The following is a 26,199-nucleotide window of genomic DNA, read 5'->3' as shown; positions in this document are numbered from 1 at the left end:
TTTTTTTTTTTTCTCTAAATGCTTGTAATTACTATATTCTTACTAGGTTTTCTTTTACTTTGAGTCTTGTAGAGGAACCACACACACTTTGACTCATTCATTCAGACACTTTTATTGTGGACACATGAACTTTAAACCAAGTGTTTGTCTGTGTAAGACATGCACAGAAACGATGGAACCAGCCTGAAGGCAAGACAAGTCTTCTGTAGATACTTTAGTGTAAGACATAAATGGCATAATCAGATGACATTCACACTGCAAGTTATTCAGCAAAAAGACACTGAGGAGAATATATTAATACATAACATTTCCACCAGACACAACTTTTTAATCATTCATATTCTGTTCTTATTTCCTTCAATGGGAACATGTGCTTAAAAGCTCAGCTCCTGTCGCAGATACAAGGGGCTTGCCCTCTAATATCTTATTATTAAATGACAACTTTTACATTTAAAGGGCCCATATTTTACACCTTTCTGGGATATAATTTGAGGTATTAGTACAACTAAGATGATATATCAGTGGTTTAAAGTCGAAAAAACTGCTGCAATGTGTATTTCCATGTCCTCTCTTCTGCCTCTCTCTGGAGCTGCAGACAGAACAGGCTGTTTTCGCCTGCCTCTTGAGCCCCTCCACCGATTGGCTGACTGCACTTTGAGTGACACACGACCAGGCCTATCACCGGTCTAATTCTGGTGCATTGAAGATCTCTCTGGTAAACATACCAAGTCACGTTGGTATGTCTGGATACCTCTATAGAAGACCAGCCACATATTCACAGTTGGTTACAACAGGATGTTTCTGAACGGTAAGTTACACCATCCTCATGTTTGTTCAAGTTTAAGCAGGACAGTCGGCCAATGTGGGAGTAACGTCCCGAGTTTCACAAGGGAGTAGCACACCGACACGGCACGTCAGAAGAAATATCAGATAGTAAAAGCCCAGAAAATGTATTTTACACAATATGGGCCCTTTAACCAATGTACTAGAAGCTTGTCATGCCTGGAATACAATGTAGATTTGTCCCAAACTGTCAGTCAGTGTATATGCCTCAAACACAAGATGATCACCTACAGTATAATTTAGACTCCGTAAACAGATTCCCAAAAAGCAATTTTATGAATCTGATCAATAAATTTGACATTCTGTTATATTGCAAAGATAACATTTCAATTAAATACAGTTTTCTGGCTGAGCTGCGCTTTGACCCTCAACCTCGTTCACAGATGACTTCGATCACACTCTGCTCCATCGGGGCGGGATCCAGGCAGCGGTGAGCGGAGCTGCCCACTATCTCATCCAGCAGGAAGTGCACCAGGTTCTCGTCGGAGACAAAGCGCCACAAGTACATCTGCAGGTAGTGGCAGTCGACCTGGATCTGCTGCAGCCCGTAGCGGCCAAACGTGCGCAGGCGGACGCACTCCAGGAACGTCTTTAAGCTGATTTTGATGATTCCCGTCATCACAGAGACCTGAGGGGGCGGAGGGGCGTGTAAAGAGAATGTTTTCAGATGAAGAGTAAGTTAAGATTCAACAGCATTGAAAAAGATTCATCAGCATAACAAACATCTGCACTCACCTTGTTGAACTCCACTGAACTGAAGATGTCGATCCTCTCAGAAAACAGCTTGTGGATGTTGCTCAGCAGATTGGTATCCATAGGAGCGCTGCAGGCACACAAAAGGTAAATCACTCAAGTAAATTCACAATCAAACCATTAATGTTTCTCTTATGTTAAGAGATTGCTCACTATTAATTGCCGGCCTGCAATGAAAATGAAGGAGGTACTACAGATTGGAGGCATGTGAACGTCCGTATGCTATTCACACAAAACCTTAAACAATCCATTCACTGGACTATAGGTCTACTTAATTTTGGCATTTTCAAAATGATTACATATTGTGGAAAAAAGAGCTTATATATTAATATAATTATCTGTACAAGAGACAAAAGAACCAAAAGTTACCAGGGTGCCCTCAATGCAGACATTTGCAGCTGATTCACAATAGCAAATTGTAAATCAAAGCACACAGCCATGAGTGGATTTCTTTTTTGCTGAAGTACAAAGTGAACACTGAACACTAAAATGCAAGTCATAAAAGAAAATGGTGATTTACAAAGATAAGGGAAAGAAGCTACAAATGACTTTGGACTTAAAAGGTAGGGTTGGGTAAGTCGTTTCTGAAACACTTGATTTCTTATTTGCTGAAATCCTCTTCACGTCCCGATAGCCATCAATTAATAAAGTTGTCTGAAAAAATAATTATAAACACGACCAATTCAGGCCAAATGAAATGATCTAGGTCTGAGATTTTGCAAAGAGCTCCTATGCTGTGCCTCAGACTTACACACAGTTTCTTGCAACTTAAATTATGCATCTTATGAGTCAAAGTTAGCCACATGCCAGTGGAACACACACCAGTAACATTGCAGGACTTTATCATTCTATCATAGAGAGAGTCTGATATGTTGTTAGTACTGAATATGAGAGTGTTGTGAATAACCAAAACCAAACCAAAGCCGCTGGAGGACTTTTCTCTTTCTCAGTCTGTTTGTAGCTTATGTACCTTGGAGTGTAGCTGGCCGCATAGCGCGTTTGCTGCCTCGAGCTACTGTAAACAGAGAAAGTCCTTTTGCTGGAGTCGCTGCTGTGTGCCTTCCTCACACCTTCCTCGTATAAAAGCCCGACCTACAAAAGAGCAAACAAGGGTTGAAAGATGAGAGCATAACAACAGGACTGGAAGACACGTTGTTCAGTATGCACAGGTTTACCTGCACATCAATTGAGGTGGTGTCCTCTACTACTCTCTTCATCACGGCGCGGACATTTCTAGGCTCGATGGTGTTCACCCAATCTCGTGTTTCAACACTCTTTCTTAGCATCTGGGAGATAATCAGGCCCTGAACCTGCACAAACAAATGACAAAATTCACAATACACACATGGGGGGGAATATTTGTAGCATTTTCCTGCACTTATATGATATGTTGTCCCTCAGTGAATATTGCTGGTAAGAACTGACCTTGACATAATGGTTCAGTAGCTTCTGTGCGGCCTCCCTGGCTTCTCCACATAAAGTTGTGACCTGTGTTACAGGACTGTGATGCTGTGAAAGAACAAAACACCTGCGGGTTATTTTTTTTAGAAGTGAGCTACTTTAATTTGAGGAATTCATTTTTGAAAATGCATAAAACGGATAATATGCTGCATTTGTAAGACGAGTGTTTCCATTTGCCTGCACGAGGAACTGTTCGTCTGTGAGCGTGAGTATGTAGGAGATGGTCGAGGTTTCATAGTCCAAGCAGAGGCGAGACAGCAGCAACAGGAGGGCCGGAGGAGTTGAACCCCCTTTGTCTCCTGCGCTCTCACAGAACTGGCGAGAAGACTGGCAAATAAACTTTATAAAATTCACCACCAGGCTCTCACGAACACCACGACTACAGAATTCACCCTGCGCGGAGAAGACAACACAAAACAGAGGGTTACAATTTGACAGGACGGAACAAATTAAACCATTAATTCATCCCAATACCAGTATTCAGTCATTTTATCAATCCCTGTTTTCATTAGTAGTCTTAGCTACTAGTTGAGTCTTAGCTCATATGGGACGGAGCGCAATATGTTCATTTATCTGCTGAAAAACAGCAAAACCATTCACCTTGAAGTAAGGCTTGTTGGAGAATGCAATGTCCTTAGCTGTGAAGAGATGCACTGATGCCAGCACTGATTTAATCTGATTGAGAATAGAGGCTGAGAGGGAGGAGAGCAGCTCCGGCAGGCTGGTTGGAGCATCTCTACCAGATGCCGGCCCCCCATGATGAGCTCCGCCCCCAGTCACTGAAGCGCTAGCCACAGAGAGACGCGGTGTTGCCAAAGCCTGCCTCACATCTGTCAAGCTGTCCAGATAGAAGCTCTGCAGGGCAGAGAGGTACTGCTTGACTCGCTCCGTCGCCGCCCGAATCACAATCTCAGTCCCCTTGTTTGGCACAGAAGAGCCCGGCAGCAGTTTGGACACAGCCTGAAGTCTGCGGTGGAAGCGGTCAAGTGCACGGACCAGGAGGGAGTTATCTCCAACTCCTTTCTCCTCTTGTATCCTCCGCTCGACAAGGGAGAAATACCGAGCTGCCAGGTCATCCACAAAGGCATTCAGCTTGCCATTTGCCATCTGGGGGATATTTTTAGATGCTAGCTCTCCTGTCTGAGCGTGGTTGACAAAAAGTTCTTGATACGATGTAATTAACAAACATAAGCTGCTGACAAATTCATTGCAGCCTCTGTCAATGAATTCCAGGATGTCAGTGTTTGAGGTGGGAGAAGATAGGGCTCTCATTTTAGGTGACTTATCATCTGGAGATCCGGCCCCTGCAGCCGATGATGGCCAGCGCGCTGAAGCATCTTTCACAGCTGAGGCAGAGGAGTATGGTCTTATCTCTGCTTCCAGGCCCTGAAGGTCCGACTCGAGTCGAGATCGTGCATGGCTCAGGAATTTATCACAGAGCTCCTCAGCTGGCTCGTCCAACTGTAGCAGCAGCTCCACACACTGTGATAAATCTTTGGCGCTTGATCCACCGTCCCTATGAGCACAAATAAACAGGAAGAAATATATGATCTACAGGAATCGGGAAATAACGATTTTGAATTCTGTTGACAAAAGTAGCTGTACCATTGTATTAATACATGCTGTACACATGTTCACATACAGAAACATGTTCAGAGAAAAATATCATCCTATGACCAAATATAAATATTATTTGCAATAAAATCTGAGTAAAATTATGCCAAAAGTCTATAAAGAACAAAATAAATATAATAGATAATATATTCATATAATTTAATCTTTATTTCTGTGCATTCATAAACCTGCATTCACTCATATTAGTCCCATCTTTTTATGTTTCCTCACAGTGGCATCCCTCACATTAACATAGATTAAGAAATTCCCACCTGAACTTCTGTCGAAGCTCCTGCGCCAGTTTGTCCATGATGGCGTGACAGTCATCCTGAATCCCCTTGAAGGAGGGCAGGTGGCTGTACTGATGCAGCACACAGCGGGCGCGGCGGTGGGAGCTCACTGCCTGAGCATAGGCCTGCAGCTCCAGACACTTGTTCAATCGAGCCGGCAGCTCAAACAGAAACTGCAGCTTCCTCAACAGAGTGTGAACCCCTGGAAAGAAATATGCCAAGATAAAGAAAATTGAAAATAACCAGTATGAAGCCCCCTGCCCCAAAGATGAATGAACAAAATAAACTACAGTGTGGGTCTCACCTGACAGTTTTGTAATCTGTGTGTGCTGGTCCTGTAGGGTACCACTGATAGAAGCACTGAACTCTGTGATTGCTGCCATGTTAGCAGAGAGACAGTCCATTTCATCTTCCATCTTTTTGAAGTCATTCTTCATCTTTCGTATGGTATCTGGAAACATGGAGGGGTTGCTCAACAATCTTGGTTCTCACAATTTAACAAAACTTGACAACAAAAGTAAAGCCGAGTTCACACCACTCGACTTTCAAAGCCGTCAGATCACTAGGGCAGTTCAACCTACTTGACTTGCCGTCTCGTGATTGGGAGATTTGCAGTCGCTGTGAGTTTAAACTACATGACTTACTGGCGACGGGGGTTCACACACTACACAGTGTTTCACCATGAGAACGTCCTAAAACTATGTTTAATCAGAAAAACACACGCTAGAAGAGACACAGTGAATCCAAGTGATCCTCCTGCTCTTCAGTCATCCTGCTGTGAACGACGTAGTTGGAGGAGGTGAAATGCTTCAGTTATAAAGAATAAGAGAGCAGCCCGAGCTGCATTGTTCTGTCCGAACCCATCTGAGCCCGAGTGAAGGCTAACCAAACCCGACAGGCATTTCGTTTGTTGTGTCTGAACCTGATGCAGTATGTAAGCTGCACTGAGTTTATTACCCTGTCCCTCACACACATGGTGATTGCATGTTTTCCCTGATTACAGACATGAGCAGTGTGAAAACAATCAGAGTTGCCAGAGGCCAGAGTTGTCGCCAACTAAGGCTAGATTTCCAGCAGGTTGGAAATCTGATTGGCGTTCACAACTACTCAGGGACGTGTCTGTTAGCCTTTTTATCGCGTCTTTGAAGAGTTCACACATAGCTATGGGCGACTGCCAGTCGAACACCGATCGGAGGCTTTTGTCTGCGACTTGCAAAACTCATTGGCGACTGGCAAATCGCGCTGAAAATCATGTAGTGTGAAAAAGTCTGGAGTGAGATGTTCACTCACCGGTAGCAGATATAAACTTGTTGTAGTTTTCATACACCAGCGTCTGCATGTCACTGTCCAAAGAGCGGATCTGCTTCACCATGCAGGTCTCCTGGTCCATCAGCTCGGCAAGAGAGCACTCTCTTCTGAGCTGCGTTTGGAGAGAAGACATGGAACGGTCACAGTCACTCATAAAAAGAGTAGATGCATATTTTATTAAAAAGGTTAAACAACAGACTTTATTGAGTACATCTTTGTTTTTCATTTGGCAATTATTCTTATAACTGCTTTAAAGAAAGATGTGTCAAATTAGACACTGCCAGGAAATGTGTGTACTTTCAGCAAATTCCAGTACATTTCATTTTTTGCCACTTCCTTGACATGTGAAGTGAATGAGCAATTAATGTAAGCAATGAAAACCAAATCATTTTTTTGTTTTCTGTTTCTTTTGGAACCACAACAGTCCACATCCTCACATGAGCATCCAGTTTCTGGCATATTAAAGGAGACTGTCTGATGTAGATTTCATCAGGCAGTACTGGCCATATAGAAGAATATGGTATGAGTCAGGGAAGGGCCAATCCAGAGAAGGGGGCAGATCCAGGATTATTTTTTTTTGTATCCCTTTCTCTAACATTGCGAGATGGGATCTTTTTCAACATTTTCAATGATTTCCCAGTAAATGATTCATGGATCTTGATGAAAAATACACATTTAGGGAAATTATTGATTGTATATAAGGTGACTGGCTAGCGCCCCCTGCATTTGCATGTGAGAATTGAAATAAATAGTCCCATGATACAAATGTGGCATTATGAAATAAAAGTCCCATGAAATAAATAACCGTCTTCTTTTGAAAAACATAATTTTGAAATAAGTAATTGTATTTATTTAAGTAAATGGATTCTGTTACATATTTATATTATGCTATATTTATTGCTATATCTTTTATTTCAGGGTTTATTTCATAGCCATATTTATTTATAAAATGTTGACTCATACGGCATTCCATAATAAAGCACACCACACACAGCAAATGGTATTCAGAGTAGTGTATTGATCTGTAGCAGAGACTCTGTGGGAGTCTTATAGAAAACAGGCTTCATCTTGTTTAACAGCATTGAATGGGTTGACGGTGCTGTGCAGTTTGATACAACACTGGTACCGACAGCAGCTGTAGCCTCACACAGCAGAGGTCTCTCACCTTGTTCAGGTAGTGCTCGGGGTCAAAATGAGGCCCGTTGATGTCGCAGGGATCCAGGGACTCCATCTCGTCCTCGGCCTTCCCCTCCTCGTTCAGGCCGTAGTAGAGCTTCAGCATGCCGTGCACCCTGCGCCTCTTGTCGGGGCCACCGTCCTCCGACTCCGCCGCCGTGCCGCCGTCCATAGCGAGCTCCAGCGGCCAGCTGACCGATACAATACAAACAATACGACGATAAACAGGTGCCAGACGTCCAGCAGCAGCTAGCAGGAGGCAGCTAACAACCACTGTCTGCACACAGTCACTTCTTCTTCTTCTACAAGCGGCTGAGGCCCGTGTGGCTCAGCTTCCTCCTAATATTAACAAGTTCTTTCTGAATAATTCAATCAGAAAAACGGCTTATTTATCCAGAAGCTCCATCAGCTGCCTGGAGAGTCTGACTGCTTCCGGGTATGTAGCCTATCCGGTGATGCGCTGTTAGGGTGCAGTCACGTGACTACACTTGGCTGACGTGGGGAAAGTTGTAGTTGTAGTTCTTCTCTCCAGGCGGAGAGAAGGGGAACTACAACTACGGAATCAATCATTATCGTAATTTAAAAATCCTTATTAATGGAGAAAACACTACATTTGTGGGTCTCTCTCCCGGTTCTTTCACCATTGCAACTGTCTAAGACATCAAAGATTCCTTCGATCTAGGACCACTGACACTGTCACTCGTTCCTTTGACGAAGGCTCCCATTGACTCCCATTAAAACATTTCCCGCTGTTTTTCGCAATTTACGAGCGAACCGTTTTGCGAAAGTCTTAGAATAGACCGATCACACCATTCCCGACCGAGCCGCACGTTTTGATGTGTTTTTTGTGTATGTGCGACAAAAACTGCGGGAGGAGTAGCGGGACGAAATTTATGGCAGACGAAATAAGAAGCATGGGGAATAATAGTATATGTGCATGCATTGCATTACTGCACACATAATAAACAAATGAATGAATGAATGAATGAATGAGTGAATAAATAAAGTAAAAGAAAATAAATCTAAATGAAAGGGACAAAAAAATTGATTAATTAATAAACCGGAAAAAAAGAAAAAGAAAAAAAGCGAAAATTCTACTTAAAAATATTAAAGTGACATATAAAAAGTAATAAATAAATAGTTTCCCTAAATGCGCCAGAAGTCAGAACGAACAGAGGGATGAATTTCAAGGGATTTGATTAATTTAAAGCTGATTTGATTACAACTGTTCTGATTTAATGAAAACAAAACAATGTTTCATTATTTTCAATGTCTTATCATTCGTCATGTATTATTTACAACCCCAAATTACCATCTATCATTAATGGAAAGTATTCTCAAGGGTGGAAGTAACAAGTGACGACTGAAAAAAATGGAAGAGATGAGAATGCTTCCAAATTAATAATGGAGGGGATTAACATTTAGTGAGTTAAAACAAATATATTATGGTAATTTGATTTGACATTTTATTTCAACTGTATTGCTTTAATAATCAACTGGGCTGCGTTTCTCCATTCATCATTCACAACACCCAACTGACATGTATTGTTTGCAAAAAAAACACATCTCATACATGTCATAGTACAGTTTTAACTAAAAGCAAACTGAATAAAAATAATATTTACTTAACTAATATTGGTTTGTTTTTGTTTTGTTTGCAGACTCCTATGGTGACATTTTATTCTCATGTAATTAACCAGTAAAAACAATAAATTGTAATTTATTATGTATGTGAATTTGGAATAGTGTATTATGCTCAAATTGTAAACTTAGGGAGAAACCTTTTACAAAATATTTACAGAAGGGTGATCAAGAGGAGACATTTGAAGCTCGGAAGACAAGAAAAAGGAAGCTGAAGAGGAACAGGCGCCATCTACAGGGAGCACAGTTTTCATTTTATTAGTCAAAGATTCAGAATCTGGCAAAGGTCTATGTAGCATCAGGGAAAATACAGTAAGAGTGGAATAAAGCTCTGGGATTTAGGTCAGGGATTTGAAAATTATTTGAATTAAGAGTTAAGGTCAAAACCATTTCCTCAGGAGTAATCACAAACAACTGTCCACATATGCATCAACAGTGTTATATGACTCTTACATCCCTGCAGATTATATTACAATGAAATTAAACACTACAATTCTTTCAAAGCCTTATTAAATGCATCTAGTTCAAATTATACAGCAGGTCGGTCAAATTAGGTTGCTGCTTATAGTCATATTGTGGTGAAAGTATTGATGCTGATTATAAAATCATACACGTTAATTCAAATGAAACTAGCATTCACACTCACACTCATTCACACTGCAAGCCTTAGTGCTCAATTCAGATTTTTGTTTATGTACCTGTTCACATTATCTTGTGGCCAGTATCAGGCTCCAATGTGAACTGTCATGGCCCTGATGTGACGCGCATGCACAGAACAACAAGATGTCACATGCAGCACTCGAGCCCGCTGTGTGAACGTAGTGTTTCATGTGTAGGTAGTGAAGTAGTAAACACATCTTCACAGATATTCTGAGAAACGGCCACTTTGCATCTGTTTATTAACAAAAAGAAAGAAAAAAAAACCTAGACATATTTTAATGAAGGAACCACCATTCACTGTTCAACAGCAGCCCAGCGTAGTTAACCAATATATCAATGCACTCACGTCAGCTAGGAAAGCTGAAATGCATCGTCTAGTTGAAAATATGGGAAATATATTACAAAACAGAAATTATTTAAAACCACAACAACATTAGAATTTCTGGTTTCCAAGCACCAAAAATACAGTTATTGAGATTCCAACTTAGTACAAACAAAAAGGCACTTTATGTTTCTGCTCAAAGAAGAGAACGCTTGAAATGACCTATTTCTTCATTCTAGTGTACAAACACTGACCAGTATATGAAAAAACAAAGTAAAAATATTCTCTCATAAAAGCTAACAAACGATACAAAACAATCGGCAGATGTAAAAGATTTTAAAAACAGTGTATTAGTATTAATAGTGCAGTATCACATGATGATGTGTAGTCTTTCGGAATGCCTATTCTACAATGTGACATGCATAGTGTACGTTAGCAACAATATATTGGACTGCTGCGGTTAGGGGACCGACTGCATCTGAGTCAAAAGTCAAAAGCATAGAGATGTAAGCACAATCTGCAGTTTGCGTGCTAAGGAGAATCAGGGAGAAGACATGAGGCCACCACATCTGAAATGAGGACATATTGCCGTGTTATAAAGACGTATAACTCCTGTAATGTCCATTACTGAGGTGACACTGTTTGTTAAATGTACGGAAGAGAAAGAAACTGCCCAAATCAGGGTCGGGATGGAGTTCAGACATACTCCTGGAGGGACTGTGGTCTGCCTCTGGAGTGTTTAGGTAGCAGACTGTTGTTGCAGCATGTTCGATGGCTATGCTTTGGTGTCCAGACGGAGATCTTAACGGCAAGTTTGTCTGTACCATGGGCACAGAGAGGACCGCCGCTGTCCAATGAAAGCCACATGTCTCAGAATAGATTTTTAATTCCAATTGAAGCACTAAATGTTCTTTATGAGTTGAGATTACCCTTCGTTTTGCAAACAAAATTCCAATTGTGTTTGCAAGGATAGTGGTTAGATGGATAACCAAAACTTAGACATTGAAGTTGCAGTTTGAATGGAAGGTTTTCTTTTATTTTAGCTTCTCTTATTAGAGAAGTTGCACAACTTTGACATTGCATAAGTTTTACTTTGCTTATCAGGTCCGACCAAGCAAGTGAGTCAAGTCTTGACTGGTAAACGAGTGTCACTTCCACTAGGTAATACGTTCTTTATATTAACTTACTACATAGTTTGGTAAGTTTTGAGTCTGTTGTACCATAGTTACCATGTACCATAGTTTTACTTTAGCTCTCCAATGAGCACTTGATACTGTGAACAAGCAATTTTGGTTTCTGCATTCCGATAATGTCAAATATCCTGTTACTTTACATGTTTAGAACAACATCACATAATTCTGCTTTTACAAATGAAAATTCATTTAGCATGTTCTTTCTTTCCAAGAAAACCAGCAGCAAGTATCAGCAAATTGTGTCAAAATCTCAAATATGTGTACTTACAAGAAATTTCCACAACAAATCCAAGGTGCTCCCATGTGGACTTTTTATGATCTGTGACACCAAACGTTTCTACCAGCACTTTTTACAAGTGGTTTCATCCTTTCATGAGAACAAGGCACTGGCAGTTTAAAGAAGCAGAGTAGTGGGGAACACGCCCTCGGATCGTCCCCTGAAAGTGTTTGTCATGCTGACTGCAAAGAGTTTTTGCCAACTCATACAGCTCTGAGGAGGATGTTTTAATGTTATAACGTTATAAGGGGATGTATTGCAATGTTCAATCCCGTAGAAGAGTTAAAGTAAGAGGTACTGCAGTGGTTATACTCATTTGAGGTTAAACATTTTTGAATAATAACAGTAAAAACATCTCCAGAGTACTGCAAAAGGTGGAAAAGGTCACAAGATATCATACAGTCATCATCTGAGGATTTCTCTAAGGCATGTCCCAGACTTATGAAGGAGGTCCCTCATATAGTGCTCAGAGAATAGTTGTATTATGTAAGGCCATCTCATTAATAGCCACTTCAGTTCAACCTCAGAAGCATAGCTGTTAATAGATCTTTTTTTGTTTTTCACATTGCTGTGCTCTCTTAATATACAAAATGTCCAAAGATAAATATTGTTGCACACTCTTAAATCCCTCACTTGGTCCTCTGCATGTTCATATATTATCGGTTAAATGTCTAGAGCGCGTATCAAGTCTTTTCTTTAAATCTCAGTGTAAAATGTTCACGTTTGGTCTTTGAGACGAACAGGGCAGATCAGTGAGTTTAACCCTGCTCCAGACTCTCTGTCACTTGCACAGCAGAGTATGTGGCTGCAGACGCCTGTCGGGTGAAGAAGGACGCAGCTCTTTTTGGCTTCAAGCGTTTGATTTCCTTTCCTGAAAGACAAACATGGACAAATATTGAAAAATTCCTCCAGCTGAAGTTACCACAGGGAGATTGTCATGGTTTAGAAGTAGCTCACTTCAGAGAGATTACGTTAGGATTACTAAATGCAACCATCAGACTCACCATTGTCCACATAACTGATAGTGTTGAGCGAATGGACCCGACTGCACACAACACTGCTTTGCCTGTGCAGCATCCCACGCCGCCCTCCACGTCCGTTCTTGTTGCTGCCATCTTGTCCGGCTGGCTGCTGAGACAGACTCACCTCGCCGTCCATTTCGACTGCAGCTGCACCCTCAGACGCAGACTTCAGCTCCACACAGAACTCGATGAAGCCGCTCATTAGCTCTGCCTGGTTCCAGACCAAAAAAAACAAATCATTAAGTCTGATTCTAAGAGGTAGAGGCAATACACTTGACCTTTTGATGGTCTGTTAGTGAGCCACAGGCATACAAATGTCACATTGCCAGCCTCGGATTAGAGCCTAGGGTGATTATTTATGCCTCCCCCATTATGTAACATCTCATCAGCATCTGTTGGCTGAGACAGTCTTTTTCAACCTAACACTCATTGACCAGGGATTATATAGAAAAGAGTACAGAAAAATTGTTTGATTTCTTTTTTGGTTTCAACCCAATGTCAAGTGTTATGCTTCTCTAAGAGCAGCTACACCTGATCCTCAAAGTTTCAAAAGCACCAGGTGCAGGGTGCTCTCCAGAGATCGCTGCATACTCTCTCTACTTGTTGAAAACATTTGAAGTGAGGTATACATAAGAGGACTGCATCTAGTACCCAACCCGGCAGCAAAACGACTCATATTGATGTTCTAAATACAGCAGAGAAGGTGGATGTGTCCATCAGGTCGGGAGAGGTGTGACCCAAAAAAAAAAAAAACGATTCAAACACATAAATGGGCAGATGTTAAATAAAAATCAGATATAGGGATGAAGCAGTTTCCGGTTTCATGGTACACCGTGGTTAAATTCCAGTTCGTTGTACCGTTTCAATCTTAAAATACTTTTAAGGTTCAGTGTCTAAGATTTAGGTAAAAAGGATCAATTGGCAAAAATTGAATATAAAATAATCCTAGTGATGTTTTCAAAATTGTACGAATTGTTGTTTTCTTTATTATTTTTTATAACAACTGAAGGCTGCCACAGGTTCTCTCTCATGTTTGGAAGGGGTGGGTGAGGGAGGGGTATTCAGCTGCAACATGCAACTTCACCACTAGATGTAACCAAATTCTACACACTGAACCTTTAAGTAAAATGGATATTTGGTTGGTGCTGTAAAAGCATGAGCTGCTAGTGCTCTGGCCGTAGCTTGTAACTGCTAGCATCCACTGTCGCCAAATTGCTTGCATTTAGCTCACGACATTTGGGGTCGATTCTGCACAAGATTAACTTATTTAAGGTGTAAGTTGAACCTGCATAACAGGAATAAATATATTAGTCAAATATAAAACCTGGGCGAAATTACTTTAGTTTGTATATCAGCACATAAAAAAAAATACTGCGAAAATACCGGGATTTTGGTCACTATAAATCATGATATAAACATTTCATGTCAAATCATATCAGATGATTTCTGAATTTCCTTTCACTACCACTGTCTTACTTGTTTTGAGTAGATCTTTAGCAGTTTGTTGACTGGAGTTCCGTCTTCCTCTCCATCAAACTCCAGCCACAGAATGTGCGAGTCCCCCTCCTCCTCCGGGTAGCTGTGGTCCCACGAGAGCTGGCTGAAACGCAGGCCGAGCAGAACATGCTACAAGAAAACATGTCCGAGGGGAAATATCAGCATTGGTTTCATGAGGAGAAATCAGAAACGCTTTCCACATTTCTGCAGTGTGCACGATGTTTTTACAGAGCTGTTCACAAAGAAAACTTCAGTGCTCACCTTCTCTTTGACGTCCATCACATAGACCCCCTCCAGGCAAATCCCAACATTGACAGCTTTGCGCTTTCCCCTTTGGAGGATCCCTTGCGCTGGTTTGTCAATCTCACCAAAGAAGAAACCACACCTGTTTGTGCAGATTGAAAAATGAGCACATATTTATCATTGCCTTTTGAGTTTTAAAACCTGTAGACAGAGCATCAATGGCTCATTACAAAAGTTCTTACCCATAATAAGGCAGTGTGTGGCATGTGTTGAGGTACTGGTGTAGGAGCTGTGTGGGCTCAGGAGGGTTTGCAGCAGATGTGTGGATCTTTTTGTACTCCTCCAGCAGTTTCTGCTCCAGCCCTGCCAGACGACTGGACTTCCCTCTCAGAGTAGAGAGTAAACCTCCGCTCCCCATGGTGACATGTGCAGGCACATAAGAGGTCAGCTTCTTCTCTCTGTGGAAAGTGGAGAAGTTTATATTACAAATTTAGTGCTGTGGAAATCAGGTCTCAATATTATATTCAATCAATACTTAATTTGATAACACTTCCTGCTTAATGCCATGTTGTGATTTGCTTCTGTCACGTCCTCATGATAAACAGGATGACTGTGCATTTCAATACATTTCTTCTTTAATTGTCTGATTTCCTCTTTAACAAGCATCGCAAATCCCAAATGCTACAGATTCTTTCCTCTCCTGAATCACCATGTTCACATATATTAATTAATAAACATAAAATACATGCATATTTTAATTTCATGCTCATTTGATTTAAATGTTCAGTTTTTTGTGTTTAAAGAGGAAGCCCACAACCAAACACAAGTCTCACAATAAAGTAAACTGCTCTCCTCAGTTACTACCACTCACATGCTGACGTATGAATTTTCTAAAGTGGAACAGATTCTGTTCTTCAGCACAATAAAGACATCAAATAATAAATACCTACAGATGCTCTGGAAAGAACTTCTTGGTTGAAATCTACAACCAGTAATTTTAACACAAGGAGAGTTTTCTCTCATGTCCACTATTGCAATATGATCAATTTACATATGTAAATGACAGTATGTGTCAAAGACATAATCTTTGGACTTTAGGATAAAGCACTAATGTTTCTTCACAAATAAACACCACTGACACAAACTACGATGTTTGATGTTAAAACACTGAAAACACACAAGAGACTTCCTCAAAATTATTTGCTGACTTATCTGTTACTAACAGCAGGCAGTCTGCGACGTGTGTTGCAAGTACCTAAAATAAGAACAGTGACTACACTACTTTAAAACTTCTCTATTATATGAACAGCGCTTTATAAGACGTGTCAAGTACCTTCTGAGTAATTCTGAATCAAGTCTCAAAAGGCTTTCAAGAAAAACAAGAAACAATGATCATCCCACTCCAATCAAAACTGTTGACCTCTTGATATTCATCAAAGGTGTCATTTTTCGCAATTTGATGAATGTTCATCAAATTGCAACAATTTGTTGTTGATTGCGCTGAAGTACTCAAAGCTGTGAAATCAACCAACTGCCTTTTATCTGTCAGTTTAGGGACATGATTTTGGTTTGTTCTTTCTACAATGTCTTCAAATTATAAAATAGTGTTCAAATAAGCAAATTATGGAGCCAAAGAACAAAAAACATGTTAAATCTGGATAAAACTAGCAAGCTTTGAGGTGCTGGTAAGTACATTTTGTTACGTTTGGACTAACAGTCATCCCTTATTTCAGTCTTTATTCGAAGCTAAGCTACTGTGAACTACGCATCATCTCCAGGCTGTAGCCTTACATCGAGAGGTCAAAAACTATTTGTTTAAGAGAAAACTACGAGTCAACACTTGGACCATCTATAGAAAACAAAAATTCAGGCAATTCAGAATATGGTCATATATTTTAAACAATCTTTCTAACTCACCTTACAGTAGCAGTAAACTGTTGGCCGTCTAGACCAGTTCCCTCTTCAAGAGCAAGAGACAAGGCTCCAAGACTCATCCAGTGCTCTGGATCACAGGGGTATCGACCTGAGAGGATGTTGTTCCTGGCCTCTTCGTACAGAAGTTTCAAGACTCCCTCATCATCAATCTGCTCAGGAGGGACACAATAACAAAAATTATCCAACTGTTACGGTATCAGGACAAGTAGCTCAGAGTTAGAGGGAGCCCAATATATTTGAAAAGAAAATTAGCTGTACTTTTTACTTACTTACTTTTATCTTAAAATATTGAAATTGCTTCTAATGATCTCGTCTGATTATTAAATAATTTGTTTTAATTTGCTGCCTCATCTCTCTTTGTTACTTTGGGTTTTGTTGAGTACTGATGAATTGTGATTATTATAAAACAGCACAAAACATGTTTACCCTTCTAAAGACGATGAAATGGCAGTTCTAATTTACAAGAAAACCCATTATGATTACTGCACTCTAATGACTCTCAGACGATGACCAAATATCTTCATTAAAGCCGGCTAAACATGCTCTTAGTAGAAAGTGATGTAAAAACAGTGTCATCATAATTGGCTCATATCTAAGGTTAATCAATATTCTGCAGAGGATCTGAGTTAGTGGTACCTGCAGCTCTTTAGATTTAGGATAAAACACATTCCGTCTGTATTGGAGATACGGCTCATCTGAGGAAAAAGCAGAGAACGATGATGCATTATGGTTCGGTGTGTTTCCATATCATACTAATGTGTGAAATTCAGTCTCATTGCTCGGAGTGGAGGAGTGAAGGTATGGGGACACTGCAGTAGATGTGGGACTAACATCAAATCTAGTTCTCAAGCCCCCTCCAGCCCACTCTGCACTGGCTCACAGTTCTGCACTGTGTGTGGGTGGTATCCCTACCTACTCCACAAAAACACATAACAGCATTTAAATGATTATGCAACGCATTTGTGTTCTTTTTTTTGTGTGATTAGTGCTAAGCTGTCACTTTGTCACCAGTTCTTTGGTAACACTGGACGAAACGCACACAGTGGTGGGCTGTTCCGCTTTGTCTGGCAGAGTAATGAGCAACAACAACAGACTTTCACATCACCAAAAGTCCACTGTGCGTGACAATTCTGACAGTGCACTAAACAACATCTTCAGTTTGTAAAAAATAAAACTTAAATTCAGTCTTGTTCCAATTAATTTGCCATAAAGATTTATTCTTGACCTCACTCATCAAATAGACTTTAGTTTTTCTTGATCTATAGCATTTACTGCATAACCCATTGTAACACACTAGTCAAACTCCGACCATTGATATGTGTGATCATACATTATAATGCATTGAACATTTGTCGCATATCTAATAAAGCATTTGTGTATGCATTGGACTGCTACACACGTAATCTAAGATTTCTAATGATTATTTTCATTTATAATAAAATATTTAATTATTTCCTCGATTAGTCAATTGTCAAAAATGGTTGCAAATGTCCATCATAAATTTCTAAAGCTTTTGCCCACCCTTCCAGAATTAAAAGATATGATTTAACAATATCAGTTCTTTGACATTTTATTTCATTTATATTGCTACAAGTAAAAAAAAATGTTTCTTTACTCCCTGCTCTGAGTCCCTTTCATGCTTTGATTTGACAAAACATTAAAGGTTAGTGCATTAAACACAGCAACAGGCTGACTATCTCTCACCTTGCGAAATGTCTTCCTCTGAGGCCTCAGTGAAGCGATACAGCAGGTCTTGCCACTGACGACACAGCTTGTATGGTTGATGTTTCACCTTTAGCTGCAGTTCTTAAGAGTATGGAAGAGATCAAATGTGATACACAGATACTGTATGCATGTTTCCCTGCTCTGATTCTAGTGTGATATTTATACCACTTTCCATTCTCGGAAAGTGGTCTGAGAATTTTAGAACCCACAGTAAATCAAGCCTCTATCATTTAGGCCCAGGCAAGTAGATGCATATTCTGCCTGACAGTCTGCCAAAAATATCTTACATCATGTCACATTTGGTAGCAACTCTATAAGACAGAAGCATCCACATACACATCAACATTCTTATAACGTCGATGCCTATAATTTGATCAGAAGAAGGGTTGTAGCAGTAGAGTGTCTGGGGGCTAAAGGTCTTACCGAGCAGTGGAGAACATAACCAGAAGGCAAAAGCATCATGTGCAGATTCAGGAACATTGAGAGCCTCATGAACACTTCTGCCCAGCTCCTGCACAGTGACACTGCCGAGCCCTTCTACAGATAGGTGGACTGCACTCTCCCCAAACAGGTATATGAGCACATCTTGAGCTGTGTGAACAATCACAAATATACTAAATTAAACAAAAAATAAATAAAAGTACTGCATGTTAGAACAAAACAAAGGGGGGATTGTTATATATTATTTGCTCCACCGTACCCCGGGAAAGTGTTGCAGAAGAAGCAACACTTCCTCTTTGCGAGTGATCATCTGATGAGTCTGGAGGAAAACTGCAGTCGTCCCCTTCCATCTCTATTCTGAAACACAATGAGGAAATTCATAATCTGTCACAAAACAATAACAAATTACAACAGGTTCTAGAAAACAGCCTGAAAAAAGCATCTGAGCCTGGACTGGAAAAATAGTTCAGAGTGGCATCAATGTACAAGCTGGGATATAAAACAAAACTTCAGGATTTGTACAGACGGTTTGAATCTCAGTCCGGCCGGAGTCTTTCTGTGTAGAGTTTGCTTTCTCCCTGTGTCTGCGTGGGATTTCTCTAGGTTCCACCCACAGTCCACAGTCATGCAGATTGGGCTAAATTAATGGGAGACTCTAAATTCACTGTAGTTGTGTATGTGACTGTGAACTGTTGTTTGTCTCAGTTTATACACTGGCGACCTTTCCAGAGTGCAGTTCACCGCATCTCGCCCATTTTCAGCTGGGATCGGCTCCAGCTCCCCCCCACAATCCTCAAGAGGATAAACATTAGAGATGATGGATGGACTTGATCTCTTCAAATCCAAGTTATCTGTGTGCAGCTGGCTGAGCAGTGTCCTGCCAATAAGGCGTATGTGCTAACAAGCCTCATACTAACATGGTTATATGCAATACTTTTGCTTTAGTGTCATATACTTTAAAAAGACCCTTGTCACAGAGAAGACTAGAAAGGTATCAGCAACATGAAGGGTTGGGGTTTTTCACTGGCATAACCGACTTCATCCATTTCCTTTGGTCCTGATTCAGAACAACAAGTAAATCAGGCTAATTTAGGTGTCACTCTGCACCAGCGCCCCCATGTGACTTGAAAACAACCAGTGCAATCAGAACATCCCAGTCGACCACTGGTGACCTCACCCCGTTGAACTGGTGCGATCGTTTGGCCCCAACACGTCACTGTGGCTTTATGTTATGTGAACATGCCTCAGAGCATCGACATTACAGCCTGGATGGTGGTAAACACAGAGGGATGACACCACCAGCAGCATGAGGCCCGAGCTGCTCTCAGTTAACTGGATTGTCCTACACAAGTCCAAACAATGGCTGAGAGACTCTGTGTATCTGGATGCTAACTTCACTTCGTTTTGTTAGCATTAGCTAAGTTAGCTGGAAGGCAGGGGAAGCGGCCGTGCTAGCTATTGACGCAATGACTTTACTTCGCTACTTTCAGACCTGGTAAAACATTTCAGTCAAACCTAAGTGAGCTAACTTTGGGTATTTCCCCCGCCAGGCTGAGACACGCTGTTACTAGCAGGCAATGGGACAAAATGCCTCTGTTGTCCGTCCACCTACCTGCCACTTCCCGTCAATTTCCCTCCACTCGCGGCTGCTTATCCTGGATACGGTCCAACCAGTTGTGTCCCCAGTGTAGCTCCAGACATTAGCCACTGACTGGGACCTCCCTGTTAGCCGGCTGTCTGAAACTAGCTTTCCGGGCAGCTGAGGGGGCGACGCACGAACGACTCTGTTGTTGTGAACGGTTCTTCACTGGGCGTGACAGTCACCGTGGAGGATTGAGAACTCCTCCGAAACCGAGGCACTCGTGAGGGAAGCAGCTGTAAAATGACCTAAGAGCGAGGGTATCGATGGTGGGTTTCAAAAACACGTTCAATGGCAGCGTGTGGACGTGTGAACGACTTTACACGGAACCGGTTCAAAAAGATTCGATCCCGAGAATCGGTCGAGACGTCCGGAGAGCGCGCTGACGTAGCGTCACGTGATCGGAACGTCTTCCCACGCAGGCAGCGGATTACTGTGTTTATCTGCTGCATAGACTTTACTGTATATAAAATACTTTATATAATGTTAATATATAGTTTAATCTGTTTATCTGCTGCATAGACTATACTGTATATAAAATACTTTATATAATGTTAATATATAGTTAAATCTGTTTATCTGCTGCATAGACTTTACTGTATATAAAATACTTTATATATATAATATTTATAACTAGCTTAATGTGTTTATCTGCTGCATAGACTTTACTGTATATAAAATACTTTATATAATATTAATATATAGTTTAATCTGTTTATCTGCTGCATAGACTATACTGTATATAAAATACTTTATATATATAATATTTATAACTAGCTTAATGTGTTTATCTGCTGCATAGACTTTACTGTATATAAAATACTATACATATATAATATTTATATAAAGATGAATTTGTTTATCTGCTGCATAGACTTTACTGCATACGTACAAGATATAATATTTATATAGAGAGTAATGTGTTTATCTGCTGCATAGACACAAAATGCCTAAAAATACTATTGATCAACACCTCTCGGACAGTCTCAACAAAAACTGTACAGTGACGTTCACAAAGGTAAATAACCTTTGCCTGGTTCGGGCACATATAATAATTTAACATATATAATATGTCTGATGTTGCTTCATTTGTGTTATTGCACTGATGTAGTCTATCAGGTTTGTAACCTGCCACAATACGTTTGACACATCGCTATCAAACAAGGATGATGGATAAAGTATACAATTCAATATGCAGTATAAGCACAAATACGTGATGGAAATATTGGACATCTAGTGGTGAGGATGACTAGTGCAGTGCCTGTTGTAAACTTGCCTGTTTGGAATGGACTGTATACTTGGCCTGTGGTGATGCTGGTTGCAGCTTTCTTTCTGAATCTGTAAAAGTGACCTGCTGTAAACAGCAAGTAAAGACCTGCTGCAGGACCCTGAAGCTGCACCACCGCTGCTGCACAAAGGGCTGTTCACCTAGTTATTCAAACTTTATTAATATTGAACGTATCGCATGTCCAAATCGCATCAAATTCAACACTGCCCTTCTTTGGGCCCTTAGCAATACACCAGCAAAGTTTGAAGATGATAAGATGAACAATTCATGAAATAGGCTTTCCACATACAGAAAGACAGAGAGCTTTGATAATTAAGGTGCGTATAACAGCAATAATGATTACACTGATAATTACGTTTGCTTAATAAAATATACAGCCCAGCTCTTTTGCAATAAGAATACATGGGAAGCCTCTCCCAGCTTTATTGGTGATTCTACACCCAAATATGTGAGCTAAAGAAAATCACTCAGGACACAGTCTTGATTTTAAAAGGGCTTTTAATAAAGCTTTTCCCATGGGTTGATATAACAAATAGATTCCAGAGAAGGAACAATTGATTTTTTCTGGAAATAAAAAGACTGCAGAATTCTTTTATAATTACGCCTAATTAACCACTGGGGGGAAAAAATAAGGGGAAAAGTGCAAAATGGAGTTCAGTTTCTTTTCTTTTGTGTGGCAAAATCAGTTGTCGTAATGAAACAAGCCTCAGAAACAGCCTGCACCTGCATCTTACATCCACCTGACGCAGGTGGATAACTGCCATGGCATCAGGCTGAGTGGCCTATTAATAAACAGGATTAACAGCTTTAACAAAGGTGAGAGAACAGAGGACACACTTGATGGCTTTCATCGCATTATCGACACTGATACATCAATCCTCTTAATCCTATTCAGGCAGTGAGAAAGTTGCACCTTAGAGCCCTGGTTATGGAGAGTGACATATGGAATATCATATGCATGCATTTTATTGACAATAGAAAAGAGTTGAAATAAGTTACTCCACTGCATCAGCTAATTGGTATCTTCAAACTTAAAAAATAACCTATCATTATATGTCATTATCCTGTTGCACCGCAGAGAATTGTGCCTCAAGTCTCTCTACAATTCAGCTTTACATCCTTCTTTTTGTTCATTCTATTTTAATTGAATATACATAGAAAAGCATTGCAGTAGTGAAATTAGCAATGCATATGACGATTAAAACAGTGAAGGGATTTTTGTATTTGTGAAACAAATGTAACAATAAAAGGGTTTATTATTATAAAAATAAGAAATAATAAAAGATAGAGAATGTGCTCAGTGATTTATCCATTTTTAGGAGCAGAAGAAATCATGGGTTTACACTAACTTCTGTGGGCGGGTCTTCTCTGGTATAATACAGTGTGTGAAATATGAATGGGCAAGTATAGTGAGATAGTAAATGTTTACCAGTGATGATCATCTGATAATAAAAAATACTAGACCTAAATCGTTGATCGCCCTCTCTGTGTAAAAATTATTTACATGTGTGTGTGCGTCATGTGTGGTTCAGGCCGTGGCCGCGGGGGTCCCTTCTGCTGCAGTAGTGCCCTCTTCCACCTGGTTTGTGAACAGGAAGAACTTCAGCACGGGGTTCATGAACTCCATGAAGGTGTCTTTCACGCTTTTCTCCAGCAGGTAGCCTTCTGTCTCAATCTCGGTGTTTTCCTTCCCCGCCACTGCCTCCATGGCGGTCTGCAGGAACCGCAAGCTCACCAGCACAGAAGCCTGGGGAGGAGGAAGGTGGAGAAATGTTAGATGTTGAGCTGCATCCACAATATCTATGCTGTCTATATCTATAACCTCTTCGCAGCTGTATCGATCCTTAAAAGATCAATTTCATGGCACCAAAGCACCACCAATCTTGCGTGGAGTCACTGTGGGACCACTGTAATTGTTTTCATGCTGTACCTGTAAGATAAAGACTGACAGCACTCCAGCCCCAATGGTGTTCATCAGACCCATATAGTAGTTGACCAGGGCCTCTCTGCAGCCTCGGAGGTAGATGTTCAGCTCCTCTGTCTGGTATTCATAGTTGTAGTGAGCCGAGTCGTTGGTGAGCTGATACTGGATGCACGGCCGCGGAGAGCTGGGGTTGCAGCAACTGAACGGGACACCGTCTACCAAGTAACGGCCATCCACGTTGCTCTTGATGCGGCTAAGTAACCAAAGGAAACATGTGTCAGATAAGAGATGTTTTCACCAGTAAACACAGTATTGTTATGTCCCTGAGTGTCCATTTGTTCATATTCACTGAAGTGAAAACCTCTCCCAACAATTTCCCACCACTTACTCTTTCACTTCCTTAGAACTGAAATCCAGGTAGCGGTTGCTGATCCACTGGACCTCGAACCAGTCCTTGAAGTCACTGTTTCCACAACACTGAAACTCCATCTGCAGCCGATCGATGTTCTGCTTCTGGAAGCAGCGGCCCGGGGTGTCTGTGTCCTTGTAGAAGCGGATGCCGTTCTTCAGGCCGCCCTTCAGGGAAGACTCCAGGCTGCCCTTCATTGCGTAGCTCATGATGACGGCTAGCAGCATGAGGACAGTGAAGAAACAGGAGATGGCGAAGTAGGGCTTCAAGAAGTTCTTCCAGCGAGGGAATCGCCCGGCGTCCAGGGCATCTTGACAGATCTTTGAAGCAAAGTAGTTGATCCCCAAGGAGGCCAGACCAACTATCATCAGGGTGTTGGGCACAACATGAATGTCTCCATTATCCATTACCTGTAATTAAGTCACACAGTAATGTAATTAATGTTCTGAAAGTTTCATTTGTTTTAGATGGAAAATCTAAAATTGGTTTCTTTCATTGATCTTTGATACTTTCATTTTTTGGGATGAATATTAAGATGCAATAGTTTCAAATGTTTTTGTTGTTGTTTATTTTTTTATGGACATGGTAGAAGTCCTAAACACACACAATGCATAATATAATACTGTATGATAATTTGCATTTTATTTATCAGGATTACAGTCAGTCTTAAATACTCTGTTGAGAAATAAATATGTGGTTAACATCCTGAGAGTTGTTGAGGAAAGTGAAAAACAAACGCATAAACACAGTTTTCTTCTATCCACTAGCTTAAATGTGCTGTTGCTCTGTCAGGTTATATGAGGGTGTATGAGTTCTTACATGAATGTGTGAGCTCCAGGAGTAGCATCCTCTCCTATTTTGGCAAACCAAACATTATGCTTGTCTGGAAATTCACAGGCTGACACTCAGAGTTTGCTTAAAAGATATTTTAAAAGCTAGTGTGTGTATTTGTGTGTGTGTATGAATGTGTGTGTGTGTTAGGATCACATACATTTTTAATCACTGAAATAATATTATATTTGTTATTTTTACAAACACCAGAAACCTTGCAAAAGAAAGTGAAAGCTGTCAAGATTATGTTATTGGAGGCTGAACACAATACAAATACGCAAACTACTCCAATATAATATTGAAATACATCAACATAAGCTTAAACATAGTTTTGATAATAGTGAAACGGTATGATGCCAGTCTTCAGAACAGTGGATTAGGATGATTAAGACTGACAGAGCCTGGTTTTATTAAATGATGACTCAAGAGCTAAAGTGGGTCACAGTTGTTTCCAGTTTACAAGGACATTTATTCATCTTCTGAAGAAATTCAATTCCAATTTCAAATTTTCTTTTTAAAAGTTTGACAGTTTGTAGGACAGTTGGAGTTGACCGTCCTTAAATGTAGATATTTAGTGCACAATTACCAGTTTAGAATCATTACCTTTTCATGTGGTTATGTTTTTTTTCTCAATCACAAGTATGAACACAGCTGGTCCACAAACTCCAATGTACTGTAAAGTCTCCATTGCACCAAGAAATGTGGCCCATTTACAATTACACAATTTTATAATCATAGCAGTTTAAAATGAATAATAGCAAAACTTCGGATGTATGAACGAAGCTTCAAAGTCCTGGAATTTAAATTTCAAAAAGTACCTCTGCTCGTCTGCGGAGCTCCGTCTTAAGCAGGCACCCCAGGGTGAAGGTCATGGCCCCGGCCACTGTGGCACTCCAGGAGAGGAGCCACAGTCCCTGGGCCAGCTTCACCCTTTTCGCAAAGGGGAACTTCATCTTCATCACCACCATGGTTGCAGCGAGGGGGCTCCGGGTCTCACCGAGGGAATAGGGGAAGGAGAGCGACGAGGCGACGAGGGACGATGCTGTGCTTTGTCTGTGAGAGAGGAGCAGAGGTGAGAGGCAGAACTCCAAAGCCTCAGAGAGGAAGATGACAAAACTGTATTAAACTCTGAATTTGGAAAGTTGTGGAAACACAGCAGACGAAATTAAAAACATACTGATAATTACTTTTCAAAAAGTCAAAAGAAATTTGGACAAAATCTTCAGAGAATACATTTATAAAACTTCAGACGTTAGAGCATCAAAGTTCACCTTATTCAATTCCCCAGAAAGTGCTGAAAAAAGTCCAGTTATCTCCACCGACCACTGTGTACCGTCCAGTGTGCCACACAGTGGATTTGGCATACTGGATTTGGCAGAACCTGAATGTCGGGAATGTCTTACCTCTAATGCCTACCTATCCTATTAAAGTGGTCTGTGAATCCAGGCCATTGTCAGATCAGCACCCATCACTCACACAGAGGGACACAGATGACAAACCAAATTGAACCTGACAGGGAGGTGGATATTATCATAATGTGTTAGCTGTGCACAGTAACATATATCCTCATGACACAACCTCATATGCACATCTAAACTGAATTAAATCTGAGATTAAAAGACAACAAGACAAGGAGACGTGTTTCAACAATTTAAGAATTTTGATAATAATAATAATAATAATAATAATAATAATAATAATAATAAT

At 40.6% G+C, this 26,199-nt stretch overlaps 3 protein-coding genes across 4 annotated transcripts; all 3 read right to left on the bottom strand.

The window, feature by feature from the left end:
- Positions 1-96: 96 nt before the first annotated feature.
- vps51 (VPS51 subunit of GARP complex) lies at positions 97-7,920 on the bottom strand. The gene is made up of 11 exons (XM_035179302.2): positions 7,435-7,920; positions 6,252-6,381; positions 5,266-5,412; positions 4,944-5,163; positions 3,658-4,573; positions 3,235-3,450; positions 3,022-3,105; positions 2,772-2,906; positions 2,567-2,688; positions 1,579-1,666; positions 97-1,471 (listed from the first exon to the last, which is right to left on the bottom strand). Exons 1-11 carry the CDS (start codon positions 7,615-7,617, stop codon positions 1,211-1,213), a joined length of 2,502 nt encoding a protein of 833 aa, XP_035035193.1. The 5' UTR covers positions 7,618-7,920; the 3' UTR covers positions 97-1,210.
- A 1,382-nt stretch (positions 7,921-9,302) lies between these two features.
- On the bottom strand, positions 9,303-20,428 carry frmd8 (FERM domain containing 8). 2 transcript variants are annotated; one of them, XM_035178843.2, is made up of 11 exons: positions 20,014-20,428; positions 18,661-18,753; positions 18,384-18,551; positions 17,940-18,041; positions 16,872-16,930; positions 16,218-16,384; positions 14,543-14,758; positions 14,319-14,442; positions 14,037-14,186; positions 12,543-12,771; positions 9,303-12,409 (listed from the first exon to the last, which is right to left on the bottom strand). In XM_035178843.2, exons 2-11 carry the CDS (start codon positions 18,749-18,751, stop codon positions 12,297-12,299), a joined length of 1,419 nt encoding a protein of 472 aa, XP_035034734.1. In that variant the 5' UTR covers positions 18,752-18,753; positions 20,014-20,428; the 3' UTR covers positions 9,303-12,296. The 2 variants fall into 2 exon arrangements, with proteins under 2 accessions (XP_035034734.1, XP_035034733.1); XM_035178842.2 differs by having other exon boundaries at positions 18,661-18,758; positions 20,014-20,427.
- Positions 20,429-21,808: 1,380 nt separating this feature from the next.
- On the bottom strand, positions 21,809-25,925 carry rom1a (retinal outer segment membrane protein 1a). Its single transcript, XM_035178758.2, has 5 exons — positions 25,764-25,925; positions 25,311-25,545; positions 23,641-24,071; positions 23,259-23,505; positions 21,809-23,075 (listed from the first exon to the last, which is right to left on the bottom strand). Exons 2-5 carry the CDS (start codon positions 25,458-25,460, stop codon positions 22,857-22,859), a joined length of 1,047 nt encoding a protein of 348 aa, XP_035034649.1. The 5' UTR covers positions 25,461-25,545; positions 25,764-25,925; the 3' UTR covers positions 21,809-22,856.
- Between the last annotated feature and the right edge of the window lie 274 nt (positions 25,926-26,199).

This window comes from Hippoglossus stenolepis, chromosome 15 (genome assembly GCF_022539355.2).
Source record: "Hippoglossus stenolepis isolate QCI-W04-F060 chromosome 15, HSTE1.2, whole genome shotgun sequence".
Taxonomy (NCBI): Eukaryota; Metazoa; Chordata; class Actinopteri; order Pleuronectiformes; family Pleuronectidae; genus Hippoglossus; species Hippoglossus stenolepis.
This window is presented reverse-complemented; position numbering and strand designations above follow the sequence as displayed.

Bases quoted from the DNA above. Each gene is read 5' to 3' on its own strand.
- frmd8 (XM_035178843.2), bottom strand. From the start codon at position 18,751: ATGGAAGGGGACGACTGCAGTTTTCCTCCAGACTCATCAGATGATCAC. The intron at 18,552-18,660 runs GTACGGTGGAGC...TTGTTCACACAG, and splicing joins TTCTGCAACACTTTCCCGGG to CTCAAGATGTGCTCATATAC. The intron at 16,385-16,871 runs GTACCACTAACT...CCTCCTGAGCAG, and splicing joins CTAAATCTAAAGAGCTGCAG to ATTGATGATGAGGGAGTCTT.
- rom1a (XM_035178758.2), bottom strand. From the start codon at position 25,460: ATGGTGGTGATGAAGATGAAGTTCCCCTTTGCGAAAAGGGTGAAGCTG. The intron at 24,072-25,310 runs GTACTTTTTGAA...ACTTAATTACAG, and splicing joins AGCTCCGCAGACGAGCAGAG to GTAATGGATAATGGAGACAT. The intron at 23,076-23,258 runs GTACAGCATGAA...CCTCCTCCCCAG, and splicing joins TGTCAGTCTTTATCTTACAG to GCTTCTGTGCTGGTGAGCTT.
- vps51 (XM_035179302.2), bottom strand. From the start codon at position 7,617: ATGGACGGCGGCACGGCGGCGGAGTCGGAGGACGGTGGCCCCGACAAG. The intron at 6,382-7,434 runs GTGAGAGACCTC...CTCCAAACGCAG, and splicing joins CCGAGCACTACCTGAACAAG to CTCAGAAGAGAGTGCTCTCT. The intron at 3,451-3,657 runs GTGAATGGTTTT...TTCTCCGCGCAG, and splicing joins CCAACAAGCCTTACTTCAAG to GGTGAATTCTGTAGTCGTGG.